The sequence below is a fragment of the Cyphellophora attinorum genome (genome assembly GCF_001299255.1).
Source record: "Cyphellophora attinorum strain CBS 131958 chromosome Unknown Contig15, whole genome shotgun sequence".
NCBI lineage: Eukaryota > Fungi > Ascomycota > Eurotiomycetes > Chaetothyriales > Cyphellophoraceae > Cyphellophora > Cyphellophora attinorum.
In genome coordinates, this window is record NW_017253243.1 from 590,822 (window position 1) to 604,277 (window position 13,456).

General features: G+C 53.4%; 8 protein-coding genes across 8 annotated transcripts; 4 read left to right on the top strand and 4 right to left on the bottom strand.

Moving 5' to 3' along the window:
* Window positions 1–551: 551 nt before the first annotated feature.
* Window positions 552–2,129, bottom strand: AB675_5186 (Dolichyl-diphosphooligosaccharide--protein glycosyltransferase subunit 1; the record flags this gene model as incomplete). The annotated part of the gene is made up of 2 exons (XM_018145377.1): window positions 552–1,710; window positions 1,759–2,129. 2 exons carry the CDS (start codon window positions 2,127–2,129, stop codon window positions 552–554), a joined length of 1,530 nt encoding a protein of 509 aa, XP_017999372.1.
* Window positions 2,130–2,332: 203 nt separating this feature from the next.
* Window positions 2,333–2,714, top strand: AB675_5187 (54S ribosomal protein L31, mitochondrial; the record flags this gene model as incomplete). The annotated part of the gene is made up of 2 exons (XM_018145378.1): window positions 2,333–2,373; window positions 2,429–2,714. The coding sequence occupies 2 exons, from the start codon at window positions 2,333–2,335 to the stop codon at window positions 2,712–2,714; spliced, it is 327 nt and encodes a 108-aa protein (XP_017999334.1).
* Window positions 2,715–3,621: 907 nt separating this feature from the next.
* Window positions 3,622–5,253, top strand: AB675_5188 (uncharacterized protein; the record flags this gene model as incomplete). The annotated part of the gene is made up of 1 exon (XM_018145379.1): window positions 3,622–5,253. One exon carries the CDS (start codon window positions 3,622–3,624, stop codon window positions 5,251–5,253), a length of 1,632 nt encoding a protein of 543 aa, XP_017999253.1.
* Window positions 5,254–5,389: 136 nt separating this feature from the next.
* AB675_5189 (Enoyl-CoA delta isomerase 2, mitochondrial) lies at window positions 5,390–6,199 on the bottom strand (the record flags this gene model as incomplete). The annotated part of the gene is made up of 1 exon (XM_018145380.1): window positions 5,390–6,199. One exon carries the CDS (start codon window positions 6,197–6,199, stop codon window positions 5,390–5,392), a length of 810 nt encoding a protein of 269 aa, XP_017999371.1.
* A 441-nt stretch (window positions 6,200–6,640) lies between these two features.
* On the bottom strand, window positions 6,641–7,862 carry AB675_5190 (NADPH-dependent 1-acyldihydroxyacetone phosphate; the record flags this gene model as incomplete). The annotated part of the gene is made up of 3 exons (XM_018145382.1): window positions 6,641–6,826; window positions 6,893–7,378; window positions 7,527–7,862. The coding sequence occupies 3 exons, from the start codon at window positions 7,860–7,862 to the stop codon at window positions 6,641–6,643; spliced, it is 1,008 nt and encodes a 335-aa protein (XP_017999233.1).
* A 610-nt stretch (window positions 7,863–8,472) lies between these two features.
* On the bottom strand, window positions 8,473–8,807 carry AB675_5191 (uncharacterized protein; the record flags this gene model as incomplete). The annotated part of the gene is made up of 2 exons (XM_018145383.1): window positions 8,473–8,523; window positions 8,586–8,807. 2 exons carry the CDS (start codon window positions 8,805–8,807, stop codon window positions 8,473–8,475), a joined length of 273 nt encoding a protein of 90 aa, XP_017999418.1.
* A 1,331-nt stretch (window positions 8,808–10,138) lies between these two features.
* Window positions 10,139–11,512, top strand: AB675_5192 (uncharacterized protein; the record flags this gene model as incomplete). The annotated part of the gene is made up of 1 exon (XM_018145384.1): window positions 10,139–11,512. The coding sequence occupies one exon, from the start codon at window positions 10,139–10,141 to the stop codon at window positions 11,510–11,512; it is 1,374 nt and encodes a 457-aa protein (XP_017999263.1).
* A 1,160-nt stretch (window positions 11,513–12,672) lies between these two features.
* Window positions 12,673–13,177, top strand: AB675_5193 (uncharacterized protein; the record flags this gene model as incomplete). The annotated part of the gene is made up of 2 exons (XM_018145385.1): window positions 12,673–12,984; window positions 13,037–13,177. The coding sequence occupies 2 exons, from the start codon at window positions 12,673–12,675 to the stop codon at window positions 13,175–13,177; spliced, it is 453 nt and encodes a 150-aa protein (XP_017999190.1).
* Between the last annotated feature and the right edge of the window lie 279 nt (window positions 13,178–13,456).

Below are 13,456 nucleotides of genomic sequence, written 5' to 3' on the forward strand. Positions count from 1 at the left end.
GTGTGGGTGTGCAGATTTTCCGTACCGCAAAGCCCGTTCACCATGCGCCCATTCGATCCACTCATGAAAACTCTCGTGCGCGTCGGGAGCAAGCCAGCCAGGACGTCTTGATCGCCTCACCAAGTTAGCAGCAGATGCTATCTAGGCATGGCAGGTGATACGATTGAGATCCTCTGAGGCTTGGTTAGAAGCAAAACAACGAAAAGAGGGCGAGTGCAACACTCGAGATATACATACGCTGTGGAGGGACTGAAGATCGCGGCTAACAACACCGGTTGTATCTCTCTTGACTCGGTCGGGTTACGGTAGTCACTGTGAAATGCTTTCTTGCCGTGTGTCGTGGATTAAACAGGGAATCTTGGTGGCATGCTAGAAGTGACTTGAGTGTGAGAAAGAGCACAGAGATGCATTGCGAAATAGACGTAGTACGTGGTCTTCGCCTTTTTCTGGGCTCTTGTCCATCTTTACCTCGATTCCCAAATTCCTCGAGGCCCTCTGAGGCCGGAAAATTTTCGTTTGTGTTATACAGGTACTACAGCACCTTCATTCTCTCACCGTTTCCTCCTTCCAATACTATTATCAATCAACCCCACGCCCCAAACTACCGCAAACACACCCACAAACCCCAGTACTATAGTCACGGGTTTTCGCAGCGCAGAGAACAACGTATACTCGTACGTAACAAACAACTCCGCATCCCGGATCTCATCCACTACATTCCTACCCTTCAACGTCAGCCTCGTGCGGCCCAATGTGTCCATGAATGTCTTCGTTGTACCCTCTTCGACCTCAAACGAGGGCAGGTTCGTGCCCGTGACGTGGTGCTGCAGGATTTTGGATCCCTCGGGGAGGAGGAGGTTGAGTTCGTACGCGTCGATCGAGAGGCCTGAGGCGTCAGAGGGCGGGGAGAGGAGGGGAAGGCGCAGGATATATGTGTTGGACTGGGAGGTGAGGGTACGTAGGTTCGAGGAGAGGGGTGAATTCCAGCCGACGCGGAAAGCGTAGTTCCACCCGCCGAATAATGGATACCGGGGCTTCAGCTCTAGATGCGCTGGCTTCGTTGGGGAGAATGGCGGGGTAGGCCGGAAGCGGCTGGTGGACACGTTCCCGATGTCGTCGGTGTAGTACGGATCGGCGCTCATAGCGGGCAAGGGGAGGACGAGTTGGCGGGCGGCATAGGTCTGGGATTGGCCGGACTGGAAGTGGAAGTTTTGGACGGCCCAGTTGACGCGGCTGAAGTGGTTGATGAGGCTGGCGCCCGTGTGGGTGAGGGCGTAGTGGTCTTCGGTAGCCAGGTTGCCTCCCCAGTGGGAGACTTCGAGGTCGTGGCGGAGGGTGGTGCTGTGGAGGAGGGGTTTGTTGAATTCGTAGCGGATGGAGATTGGGTGGGTTGTGAAGGGGGGGATGGGGGTGTCGTAGGCGCCGTATGTCAGGGTTGAGCCTTGCTTTTCGGGTTTGGCAAGTCCCGTGGGTATGGTGTATTCGGGGATGTCGGCGGAGGAGGTCTTGATCTTGAGTTTCTGCTTAAGGGTCGGGTAGGCGGAGAGGAAGTACGCGGAGCTGGTGTAGACAAGGTATTGCTTGTCATCTTGTTTGATGGCGGCGGGGAGAGGGGCGAGGACGGAGAGGACGTGATATGTGATGGACAGGGTGATTTGTTCTTTGGGTTGGAGGGCTTGGGGGAGGTGGATGGTGTAGTACTGCGTTGGTCTGTGGTTGTCAGTCCTCTGTCGGTGATACAGTCCGAGGGTGACATACTTTGAAGACACTCCAGCGTCCAACACAGCAGCCAACGCTGCCGTTCTAACCTCGAACTTGCCCTTGGTCTCGTCCTTCTTGTCTCGCACCTCGAAGCCGCCCACCTTGCCTATCACATCATACTCGAAGGGAAAGTAGTATTCCAACTGTGGCACCTTGTCGGTATTTGTGATGACTAGGTTTATGTTCTCTCGCACGTAGCCCTTCTCGAGGTTCGTGTGTCGTACTAAGTTGGTGTTCTCCCACACTTGTGCTGGTTTGAAGTCGCCCTGAAGGATCTGCTGCGTTGACTGTGGCGTTGTGAGGTTCGACTCGGCTATCGACGGCCGCAGGAGCAGGCTTATGGCCGCGGAGATGACGCTCAGCTTCATCTTTGCTTGCCCGGCGTGCTCACGATCGTCCCAGTGATATTGTCTTCATGATCCCAATTCGAGGGTCAGACTGCGTATATGCTACAGCGGCGCATTCGGCCAGATGCTCGCACTACGGTGAAGCTTAGGCGCGCCGGAGGCACTAAAAGTGTCGACCTTGATGAACCGCTTGATCTGTCTTCCCATTCACCAGCATTGCCACAATGTTCAAGCCAACGCAGAGGCTGCTCGGCGGTCTGCTCTGGTGAGCCTCTGTCCGTGTCATCCGTCCGGTCACCCAATGCTAACGCGCTGTTCAGGAAACGACCCTGGCGGATATCACCTCCCCAAAAAGCACGACAGCGGAAACGGTTACGCCTCGTCGACAAAGTGGTTGACACGATCAGTGCCGCGCTACAGAAGAATGGCGGAATGACGAGCAAAGCTGTGCAGAGGTGGTACGAAGAAATGCCACGAGAGGAGGAGATGCTTCCTAGGGACAAATACACAATCTTCGATCGCAAGGAGCGCAACTACAGAAAGGGCATACACAAGTTGCCCAAGTGGACGAGAGTCAGCCAGCGTGTAAATCCTCCAGGTTTCTAGATCAGCAGGGAGGAAGGGAGACCTCTCTGGACAACACAGTAGGCCATGGATCGTTTGGGTTGACGTGGACCCAGCATCACCGCTCCCGATTCCACGAGGCAACACAGGCTGAGGAGACCTAAGGAGATGCCGAGCCTGCGTCAAATGACACCGCCGGTGTCCAAAGTCGATCACTCGGGCTTCTGGTCTTTCGAAGCTGGACCATCCTGAAGAATTCAGAAGACGATCACAATCAGGATGGTGGACGAGGGCATCTTCCTCAGCTCGCAGTTGAGCAAGAGGCATCGGTCATGGTCGGACAGGGATGAGCAACAAAGTCCCGGCACAGTCGAGTCGCTCCTGTGGCGCATTTTTTGGCGAGCACCATGTACTTCTACTTGAAAAGTGATCGGGCAGCACGGTTTCGGCGTTGCGATGGGTACTGAAAAGGCATGAGGAAGGCGTTGTGGCACACAGACAGTTGGAGTGATTCATATTGTAGGCCAGACTCGTTTAAATACTCGAAGCAAACCAAGGGCGAACCTCGTACTGTCCCCTGGGCACTTGCCTCAGAATTGTTCGAACTCGTGAAATGCCTGATGGCACACTACCCTAACTCAACAGCAAGTCTCGTGCAAACAAGACGCAACTACTAGTCAGATTCAAATATTCTGTCGGGGTTGTGTGCCCAAACTCACTCCTAGGTGGTCATCGTTGTCGGAGTCATGCTCCTACGGTAGTATACTACTGGAGCAGGAAGAGGCAGCCAATGACATCACTTGGGGCGAATAGTCAGGCACAAGAGCACTATTAACCTACATTCTCGTTGCCATTGTGACTCAGTCCCATACCTTTCACAGCAGTATATAACCGGCTCTCTCACGCACGCAATAGACAAGACTCTCGAGATAAGACAAGTCCGGCTTTTATGCCCAAGAAGCGAACAGGCAAAGCGCTACTCATCAAGCCAGGCTCGCAAGCAGCGTCGTCTGCTTCTTCATCCCAACACGATGACGCTTCAACCCGTCCATCGGTAAATGATCTTATCCGAGAGTCGCGTCGCTTGCAGTTGAGAGACCAGTCAGTACATCCCACCTCCCTTTCCCCTGCTGCATCTGTCCCGCCGGAATTGAGGAATGTCCTCGATCTACCTACTCCAGAGGCCCCGCCACCACGGCCAGGAATCAGGCGATTCCGACCGTCTCCCACTGCTCAGCCAGAACGAGGGTCTGGTCGCACACGCATCGTGCCTGGACCGTCGCCGCCCAGAAGCTGGCTGATTCATAGCAGACATCGTCCTCGCGATGTAGCAATTCAACAGGTTATGCGACGTATTGATAATCCTGTCGAACTTCCGGGTGCATTTTTTCCCAGCCAGCCATCTCTGTTGGATTCGACGTTGAGAGAACTCGCTCAGAACTGGGACTATCACGCCGCTTACGACGGTACATACTTGCAGGATGTTCCCATCAAGCTACGTGAGGTACTGCTCACTTACATTGCCATCTTCAATGACAAGATCACGAACAATCCGCTACGCATCCTCTTCGATCCGCGAATAGCCGACGGCAACGCGCTACTAGACGGTGACAGAAGCGGAATGATCAGGAGCGATACTTCAGAAGTCACTCGCCTGGACGCTTCCGGCTTTCTGGAGGACGGTGCCCGTCTGCGACAAATCGAAAATAGCCTGTTGACGAGCGTGCAGAACAAGCCTGCGGAAGATGATAAAGCCGACTTTGTGCCCGATGCCTGGGATGCAGAGGACTCTCGACTTCCGCCGCCACAGCCTGGCCTGAAGTTCGTCAACCTCAAGCACCTCTCCCTTGCTTTGAACCCCGCGACCGGCGATAAGACGTATACGACAGCATCCTGGAAGACACTACTGCGGCTCTGCGGGCACTTGTCCACACTCGAGTCACTTTCTCTCGCTCACTGGCCTCAACCAACCTATACATCGATCGCTGCACAAACAAACGCTCGCATTGAGATCACCAATTCCACGTCCAGCGCTCCTCGAGTGAGCTTCGGCGGGACAAACATGTATTCCCGTCTCGACAACGACTTTCGCGAATCCGCGGGCATTCTCCGATCGCTCTCACAAAAGTTGCACAGCTTGACCTGGCTGGATCTGACGGGCTGCACAGACTGGTGGGAAGCCCTATACTGGCGACCTCCAGCGGGTGCAGCAGCAGAAGTCGATGCACCGTTCGTTGATGATGACACGAGTTTCATTGCCACAAGAGCCGGATCTTTCATTTCCACAAGAGCTGGATCGAGCGGAAGATGCAATTATGCGCCTGATTGGAACGGCGCCTGGCGATCCATAACCTACATCTCACTCCGCGTTGGCTATACTCTGGTCGAAGAGGAGCAGCCAGATTGGACAGCTTCTGAAAAGGAACATTTGGCTGATTACGCTTGGCAGATGGCGCTCCAGAATGAGAAGCAGACATTAGAGAAGCTGAAGGCACGGCAGCAAGAGGTCACCGCGGTCTTGCGGACGATCAGACGGGGAGCTGAAGGATCGCCTGGGAAGTGGATTGAGTTCGACGTATGAAGAATATTGCTCAAGGACCGAGTGCACAACCTCAACACTTCCCACTAGGTCGTCCACTGCCACGAATTCCGACCTTCCCTCTCGCTTCACCCTCCCGACCCCCTCCACCCAGCAGCTTCTCTCATCGCCTCGGGCATTACCTCAGATCACAACTTCCCCTTCCCCTTCCGCTTCCCAAATCACTCATCGCCTTCTTCGCCGCATCCCCACTCAACACCCTCTGCAGAGCAACCCTTTCCCTCTCACTAGCGCTTCTGACGGCATCGAGCTCTTCTTGACTCTTCGCACACAACTCCTTCACCAGTCTGACACTTTCCTGGGGATAGCCCGCTATCGTCTTCGCCTTCGCGCACACCGCCTCCACGAACCCCTCCGCCGGCAGCACCTCCGTCACGAAACCATTCTCTGCCATATCTCTGGCGCTGACGCGCTCACTCCCCAACAACAACCTCATCGCCTTGGCCCGGCCCATCACTTTCAGGAACGTGTAGCTGGAGCCGCCTTCCGGCACGAAGCCCAATTTCGTGAATGGCGTCTGGAAGAACGCTCTTTCGGAGGCGTACACCAGGTCAAAATTCCACAATTGCGTGCACCCCCACCCAATGGCGGCGCCGTTGACGGCCGCGATGAGGACTTTGGGGTAGTTCCGTATAACGTTTCCAAGCGCGCTGCCGGCGGCGATCTCCTCTGCTATGGTAGGCCCACCTTCATCGGGCGACAAGAGGACTTTTCCAGCGCAGTAGTGTTTCCCGGCGCCCGTCAGGACGATGGTGATGATAGTGGGGTGATGTTTGGCCCAGGTGAGAGCGGCAGCGAGGTCGTGATATTGCGCGATGGTGAAGGCGTTGGAAATCTTGGGCTGGTTGTATGTTAGGAGGACGGCGGTTTTGGCTTCGTTCAGGAAGCTTGTCAGTATAGTAGAGAGAGTAGGAGGTTCGGCGGCCATCTTGGTGAGAGGTAGACGGTGAAGGGGGTGTCCTCGTGGACTTCTAGCGACTAGGCAGGCAGCTATAGACGGAGTATGCTACATCTTCTGCTATTGTGCCGGAGGATTTCAACGCGTGGTCGCTTAGAAGTGCTTGTGGGCCGAGAGGAGGAGGAGGAGGCGCCGAGGCATTCTCGGATACCGGATAGACGCCTTATTCCCCAGATTGACAAGGAGAGGGCGGGGTAAGAAGGCGTCTGTAATAAACTCTGGAAGAGGCCTAATTCATCATTCCTATAGATTAGAGGGAGACGCTGCCGTCAGGAGGTCCCTGGCATGAAATCAATTCACAGAGTAATGACTGATCCCTACTCACAGGATTTGATGAAGACATGGAGTCCGTACTTCCCTGACTTCCACATGCTTCCAGCAGCACGTATCCATCAGTATCGACCATGTTTTTCAACCTTGATAATCTTGCTCTTCCTCAGTGACCAGCGACCTTCCCTCCAACGCCGCCCGCAAAAGTCCTGGCAAGTGTCCGATCCCCAGCATACGCGCCATGATCATGTCATAAATCCACATCGGAATCAAACGGCCCACCCACTTGACATTAGCTGCATTGCTGCCCCTGTAGATGATTTTCTGCTGGGCAGAGGATGCGGTCAGCCTAAGGGTGGCTTGCAATGTACACCAGTATACAAGAAGACTTACGGTACCATTTTCAACATCCCGCACAATCTCCCTAGCCCACTCCGCCCTTTCACTAAACCCTGCACCAAACTTCTCGCCGTCCATCAACCCCTCCACCACTTCTTTCACGCCCTCTGTTTCCCAAATGCTCCCTTCCGGCACCCTGGCCTTTCCTTGCTGTAAGTTGCCATAGAACTGACTTCTCACTCCTCCCGTTCGTAGTTCGATAACGTCAATGTCCAACAAGCCCAATTCCGTGCGCAGGCATTGCGTCAGGTGCGACATGGCGGCCTTTGACGCGTTATAGGCGCCGGTGAAGGGGAGGTTGCCGTTTGGGTGGGCTGCGATCGAAGTGTGGGCTATGACGAGAGGTTTGCCGCTATTGCAGCTACTGCTGGCAAGAAGGAGTGGAAGAAAGACGTTGAGGATGCTGAGTTGAGAGAAGACGTTGAGGTTGAAGACGGCGGGAAGCAAAGGCGAGAAAGGCGGGATGTCGGTCAGGGGCATCTGTCAAAGGGGCCTATGCGTCAGCGCCGGTGTCGAGGGGCCGTGGGATTTGGTGGACGCAATGGACCGCATCAGGTCATACATGGAAGGGAAAACAAGGGCAAAAAGAGACAGTAGAGGCTGATGAAAAGAAGGGATATCGTCTTACGCTATACCCTCCTCCAGCATTCAAGCAAATCGCATCCAATCCCACCTTCTCCCCATCCTTCCGACCATCATTCCCATCAGCCAGCAGCTTCCGCACGGCAACGACCGCAGCACGAACACTCGCCTCGTCAACGACATCGAGCTGCACCTGCTCGATCCCATCTTCTTCTTGTCCGTTCTTCAGGCCCTTCAGACTCTGGAGCTTGGTCAAATCACGTGCAGATGCTATGACACGCCATCGACCAGTCTCGTGGAAAGCTTCTGCGAGGGCGGCGCCAAGACCGCCGTTTGAACAGCCTGTGATGAGGACTGAGCGTTTTGAATGATGTGGTGGCATGGTGGACTGTGTCAGTTCAAGCAGGAGGCGGTGCTGATTCGGCAGTGGGACTGACGTGGTCGGAAAGAGTCGAAGTTAGAGGCAATGGTATGTATTTATATCAATGCCCCGTTCACAGGTCGTTCAAAACGTCGTGCACCCCTGGCAGATTGCAGAGGTGGGCGTGCTTCTGGGATGGCGCATCTGAGCAGTGTGTTGTACCATTTAAAGCTTCTCGTAGCGCAGAGCAGCAGCTATGCCGTCTCGATATGGACATTCCATTTCTGTCCCGCCGGTAAGGTCGTATGGGAGCCAAGGCCTGAGCTGTAGCCAGACGTGATAGTGCATTACAGAAGGGTCAACTAGGAAGCCCTGGGAGGGTTGTCGCTCCGTGCGGCTCAACTCGTACCCCGTACCCACCCAAGGAACTCGGTAACAATACCTCGGCTTACCGGCTGCTTCAGGCAAGCAGTTGTCAATTTGTGTGATACCGTACCAATACAGTCGTATTGAAACCGGCAGCCTGGTTGGAAACTGCATGTAGGCAGTGTCTCGAGCTAAACGTTCTGAACATCGAAGGCGTAAATGAGATGATGAGGCGAACGTTGGGTCGCAATTTCGTGATGGCAGCTCAAGCTACCGGGTGCATCGGAGGAGGCGCTTTCAAGGCCAAATGGGATGACTAGATATCTTGTCAGTCTATCTGCGTTCATTAAGGTCGAGAATTCCCGCAATTGGTCATACCGGGTAGCCAATCGTAGCCATGTGCTCATCTAACGGGCCCCAAATATTTGTGTAATCCTCGATCTGGGATGGATGCGTGATCCAGAAGACGCCAACCATTCCCATAGCATTCGTGATCATGGAATGATCAATGCGCGAGTGCTGTCTAGGTATTAGGCAGACCCAGTCCTTCGTCAGCAGTACATTATGTGGTAGGTCAGACTTCCCGTCTGGCTCCGCCATCTTTCCCGGCTGATGATAACTTCTCTCATTCTCGCCAGCAGTTTTCGATGGGCTTCGACGGCGTCATCGGCGCTTGCACTTTCCGGGAGTTTTAGTATGAAGTGCTTGTGTGGAATTCCTTCGAGAGCGTCAACGATGTGTCCCTCACACTCCGGTCCTACCAGATCAGGAAACAGCTTGAAGCCAATTTGTCGTGAGTGCGGTTTCATCATAACCTGTATGTGCTTGTGGCCTTGGCTGCTTCCAGCTTCAGCACCACAGTTGTAGAACGCCAGCATGCTTGGTGGTGAAGTCGGGCCCGGAAATTTGCTTCCGAGATTGTGGCCAGGGCCCGCCTCCAGTTCCGAAAGCAGCGACCAGGACGCGCGAATATCACTATCGTCCAATGCTTCATATTGCGGCCTGTACGTTTTTGTCACAAGAAGCAACTGAGGACGGTATACGCAATACTTGTTAAGCATCAGGGTATGCGTGCTACTCTCGAACGGTAACACAAAGGCCGGGTCTGGGCTGGCGAAGGGATTTGACTCGGCATGATTTGAATGTCGTTCTGGCGCATCCGCTGCAAGGACTGGCTTGTAGCCAGATGAGGCGCGACCTGGAATACGGCTGGGAATGTTTTTGATGGATGCTTCTGGCTTGTGTAGTACTGAAAGAGAATCTTTGACTGCTTGTCAAGGTAATCGAAGCGATTGAGTGCTTGTACATACAGGTGAGGTGACTGGGGCTCCGCCGCCTCTGATGATGACATTGCTGTACGATTGAAACAAGATCTATGCTGCGTGTTGAGTTGCGAAGGGTAACAATCGCGTACGCCTGCTAACGAAAAGAAAAGATGAAGAATCAACAAGAAGGGAGACCAACTGTCTGACGCTTGAACCACACCAAAGGTCTCCCGATGGTAGCACAAGAAAGAGCCACTAACCACTCAAAGTCCCAGAGTGGAGACTCGTGGCTGCCTTTTCTTGGCGGTAACGAACCATCTTGCTTCACCGCACGTCTCTACCTGCCAGTCGTAGCTTCCCACGCAAACATTCCTATCTCGGCATTGGAAGCTGCTCAGTCGACAATTTGACTTTAAGGACCACTCAAGTCCACCAAAGAGGGGCGAAGACTACCTGGGCCTTTATTGCACAAGGTCTGACTCACGACAAGGCCAGGATTGATCCTGCGGCTTCACGAACACAACACTTTGTCACACGTGGAGGACGTAGCCGGCGTTTCACATCAGTAGTTCAGCGTTGCGAGCCTCCGCCTCCGACTTTCATGAAAATCTCCGCTTTGCTCAGACAACGACGGTCGCTGTAAGAAACCTTCAAAATAAGCCCATGATGATTACAGGCTTCGCGGATCTGCCACAGGAGGTCAAGGATAAGATCTACGACTTCCTTTTCGCTGATATACGCGTGTCGCCTTTTATCGCAAGTTCAGATGAAGCGTACGACCGCGAGCGCTTTTCAACATCCCGCCTGGGCATGTTGTTGCTCTCTCGGTCCCAACAACCATTCGTATATGCATCACTTTGGGGAAAAGCAACCTTGTGGCTTGGAGACGAGCTTCATCTGACAGCTTTCGCCATTAGAGATCGTCCACTCACTTCGATACGTCATGTTGTGTTGGACGTGGGCATTTGCCTACGCCCGCCGATGGTGCTGATGAGCAAGGCGTTACGTTTGTTACAGAACTGCGAATCAATTGCTCTCAAAATCCCTGTGGAGGGTCTCAGGACCCCGGCGGAGCACAGACGAGCCATCCAATTCGAGAGCTGGGAGGTTTTCTCGGAATGCATCGAGAATAAGCAAGACCCTCGCACTACCGAGCTCATTACGCCTCTCCTTAACCGAGTTGTTGGCTCCGACAGGGCTACCACCCGGACCTTTTCCTTCTGGATCATGGATTTGCTTCACCAATCCATGAACAAATGGATTGATAGCCCGCCCACAGTCTCGATACAATTTTTTGTGTATTGTGGAACTGGAGAGACGTATGACAATGGTGTACCCGCGGCAGAACGGATTGATGTCATGTTTTCGTCGAGCACATGGACAGTAAGTGGCACCTACAAGGGCACATCATTTGATGTCCCTCAGATTTCACTCGAGCAGTTCCGCAAACGCAGACTCATTCCACCCACAAAACTTGTAAATCAAACGAACATACTAAAAGATCATGCTGAGTACGAGAAGCCCGTCTGGAGCAGCATCGATAAGTACTATTCGGATGTGAAAGTGAGCACTGAAATGGTGGCTGATCTGTACCACCTGCTGGATGTCAGTGACATGTTCACGAATGGCTTCGATGAACTTCGCGCCAATGACGGCCTATGGGGCTGTCAAGGCATTCACTGTGCCTGGAAAGTCGGAGTGATACTCCTCGACCGAAAACGTTTTTCGTATGAGAAGGCTGTAAGTTCGCAAAACGCCAGCAAAGACATTCAATGGGACATCTGGCGCCGAATCTTAGGCGCAGAAGACAAAAACGTATTGAGCCGCCCGTGGAGAGATGCATATGATGTATGCTCGCAGGTGTCGTCTGCCATGCTATGCAACCTCGACCACGATGAAAAGTCGTTAGCAGAAGTGCGCGAGCTGTTGCACGAGACCGGTTCATTGAACTACCAGCGGCAGAGAGCCTTCTTCTCCCGTCTGTTTGATCCAAAGAAGCCGTGGATGTACAGCAGGAAACCTGACAACGACCGGATCTAGGTCTGATACGTTGATCTTTTGTCCAATGAATGGCATCACAGCTTTCAGCTATGTCCCGACTTCGGACTTGTTGACCTGCTCCGCACATGAAAGCCGATCAAGATGGTATGCATCGACTTCATATGCATAGACTAGCCTCTAATACGAAACCGCTAAGCGTTTCTACCTGGCAAATAAGGATAAGGGGCGGCTGGACTAGGAGGTGGAGTGACACGACTGGAGCTGTAGTCCGCACGCTACCCAGAAGTAGCCAGTGCTAGACGATATCAGCACTTTGTTTTCCTGGCCGACCTTGAGTTGTGTCGGGCAGGAGCGTAGTTGCCAAATGCTGTTTCCGAAGGCAACATGGCAACGCTGGCAGTCGGTCTTGAGCAGTACATTTTTGGGAAGTCGTTCTGAACTGTAGTTGCCGCGGAATTGAATTTGGTCGAGAAAAGCGATGGAAGCAGGATCATAGGAAGGCGTGGTCCAGAAGCTGAGCTGGAGCGTGGTTGCCTTGTCTACTTGGTACCTTTTCTGTTTGCCTTCCGTGCGAATCATTCCTTCGACAACTAAACATTCTTTCAAAGTCTCGATATCTCTGAAGCATTGATAGGCGACCTTCGACACGACGAGAGTCCGCTAATCTGTCAGATAAGCGGCACATATTGAACAGCCATAATGCACCCTCTCGACACAATTGCGCCCGAGCTGCGACTCATAATTTACGAGCACTATTTAGCGACTCAAGACATTACTTTTGGCGTTCACGCCAGGCACACAGGCATTGACGATGCATGGCACTCCCTAGTGCCCCTTGAGAATCCTCGATTCTACATTCGGGCTAGGAATGCTGGTACTGGCCAGGGTGGGCTGCCTTAGGTCGGCATTGCTGGCGTCTCTAGACTCATTCGCGACGAGTTCATCCATTCTTGTGCAGCAAGCAGCCTCTTACCTTGCGCCTGCGCTTCCCTGGGACCGCATCACCTCATCGACCTTCACCGTTACCTCCACTGTTGGACATCATACCACAAGATTACCGCAAACACATACGACATATCGCTGTGGGCGGTGTCGCGTGGCTGCCACACATGACAACAGATCTTCCCTGGGGATTACCCATGCTTCGATCGATGGAGTTGCATGCCACCTACTGGCTCCAAAATTACTGTCAGGACATCATGAACGACTTCACCAAGACCGCCTTCATCGCCCGAGCGTACGACGTCATACTCAGAACACGATGTATCAACAGGCTCCGAGCATTAATGCGCATAGCTCCTATGCTGGACACGAATTTCAGGTCTGTGGAACTGAAGATGGACGTCAGGGTCAGCCAATTCTGCCTCTCACGGCGGAGGAGTCTTGACGAGTCTACCGAGTCGACCGACTCTTTCCCCTCGAACACCCGCCCAGATGGTGTTGTGTTCAGGTTTGCTTCTGAGTTCCGAGACGGTCCTGACGTCTACACCTACGTGAGCGATACTATCATGGTAAGCCCCACACTTCCTCCTGTGTTAGCAGCACTGACCCTCTGTCTATCAGCGCTGCACGCTCGAGTTGTCCCCCGACGTCCAGGCAGACTTGTGCCAGTACAGAGCCAAGTGGACCAAGCAATACAGAATTGCCGAACGCTACTATCTGGCGAACAAGGACAATGAGGATCTCGATTGGCTGGTTTGTTGACAGCGAGAGTCTTTGATCGCCTTCTTACCGGGCCTGTCTGCCATATGCGAGTAGCTCTGAAGTGGGATGTAGAATGAGCAGAGATGAATAGTGTGGACCTCTGTCAGCAAGAGCAGATTGAACATCCATACGTTTGAAGAATCACTCGTTAGCAGCCTTAGACCTAGCTCAAGTACAGCTAGTCAAAACCAATCGATTCTTTCAGCACAACACAGGGACTCTTCTGAGATGGACAGTATAGCGGCAAGGACGCTGAATCCTTCGGACCGCTATGTTCAT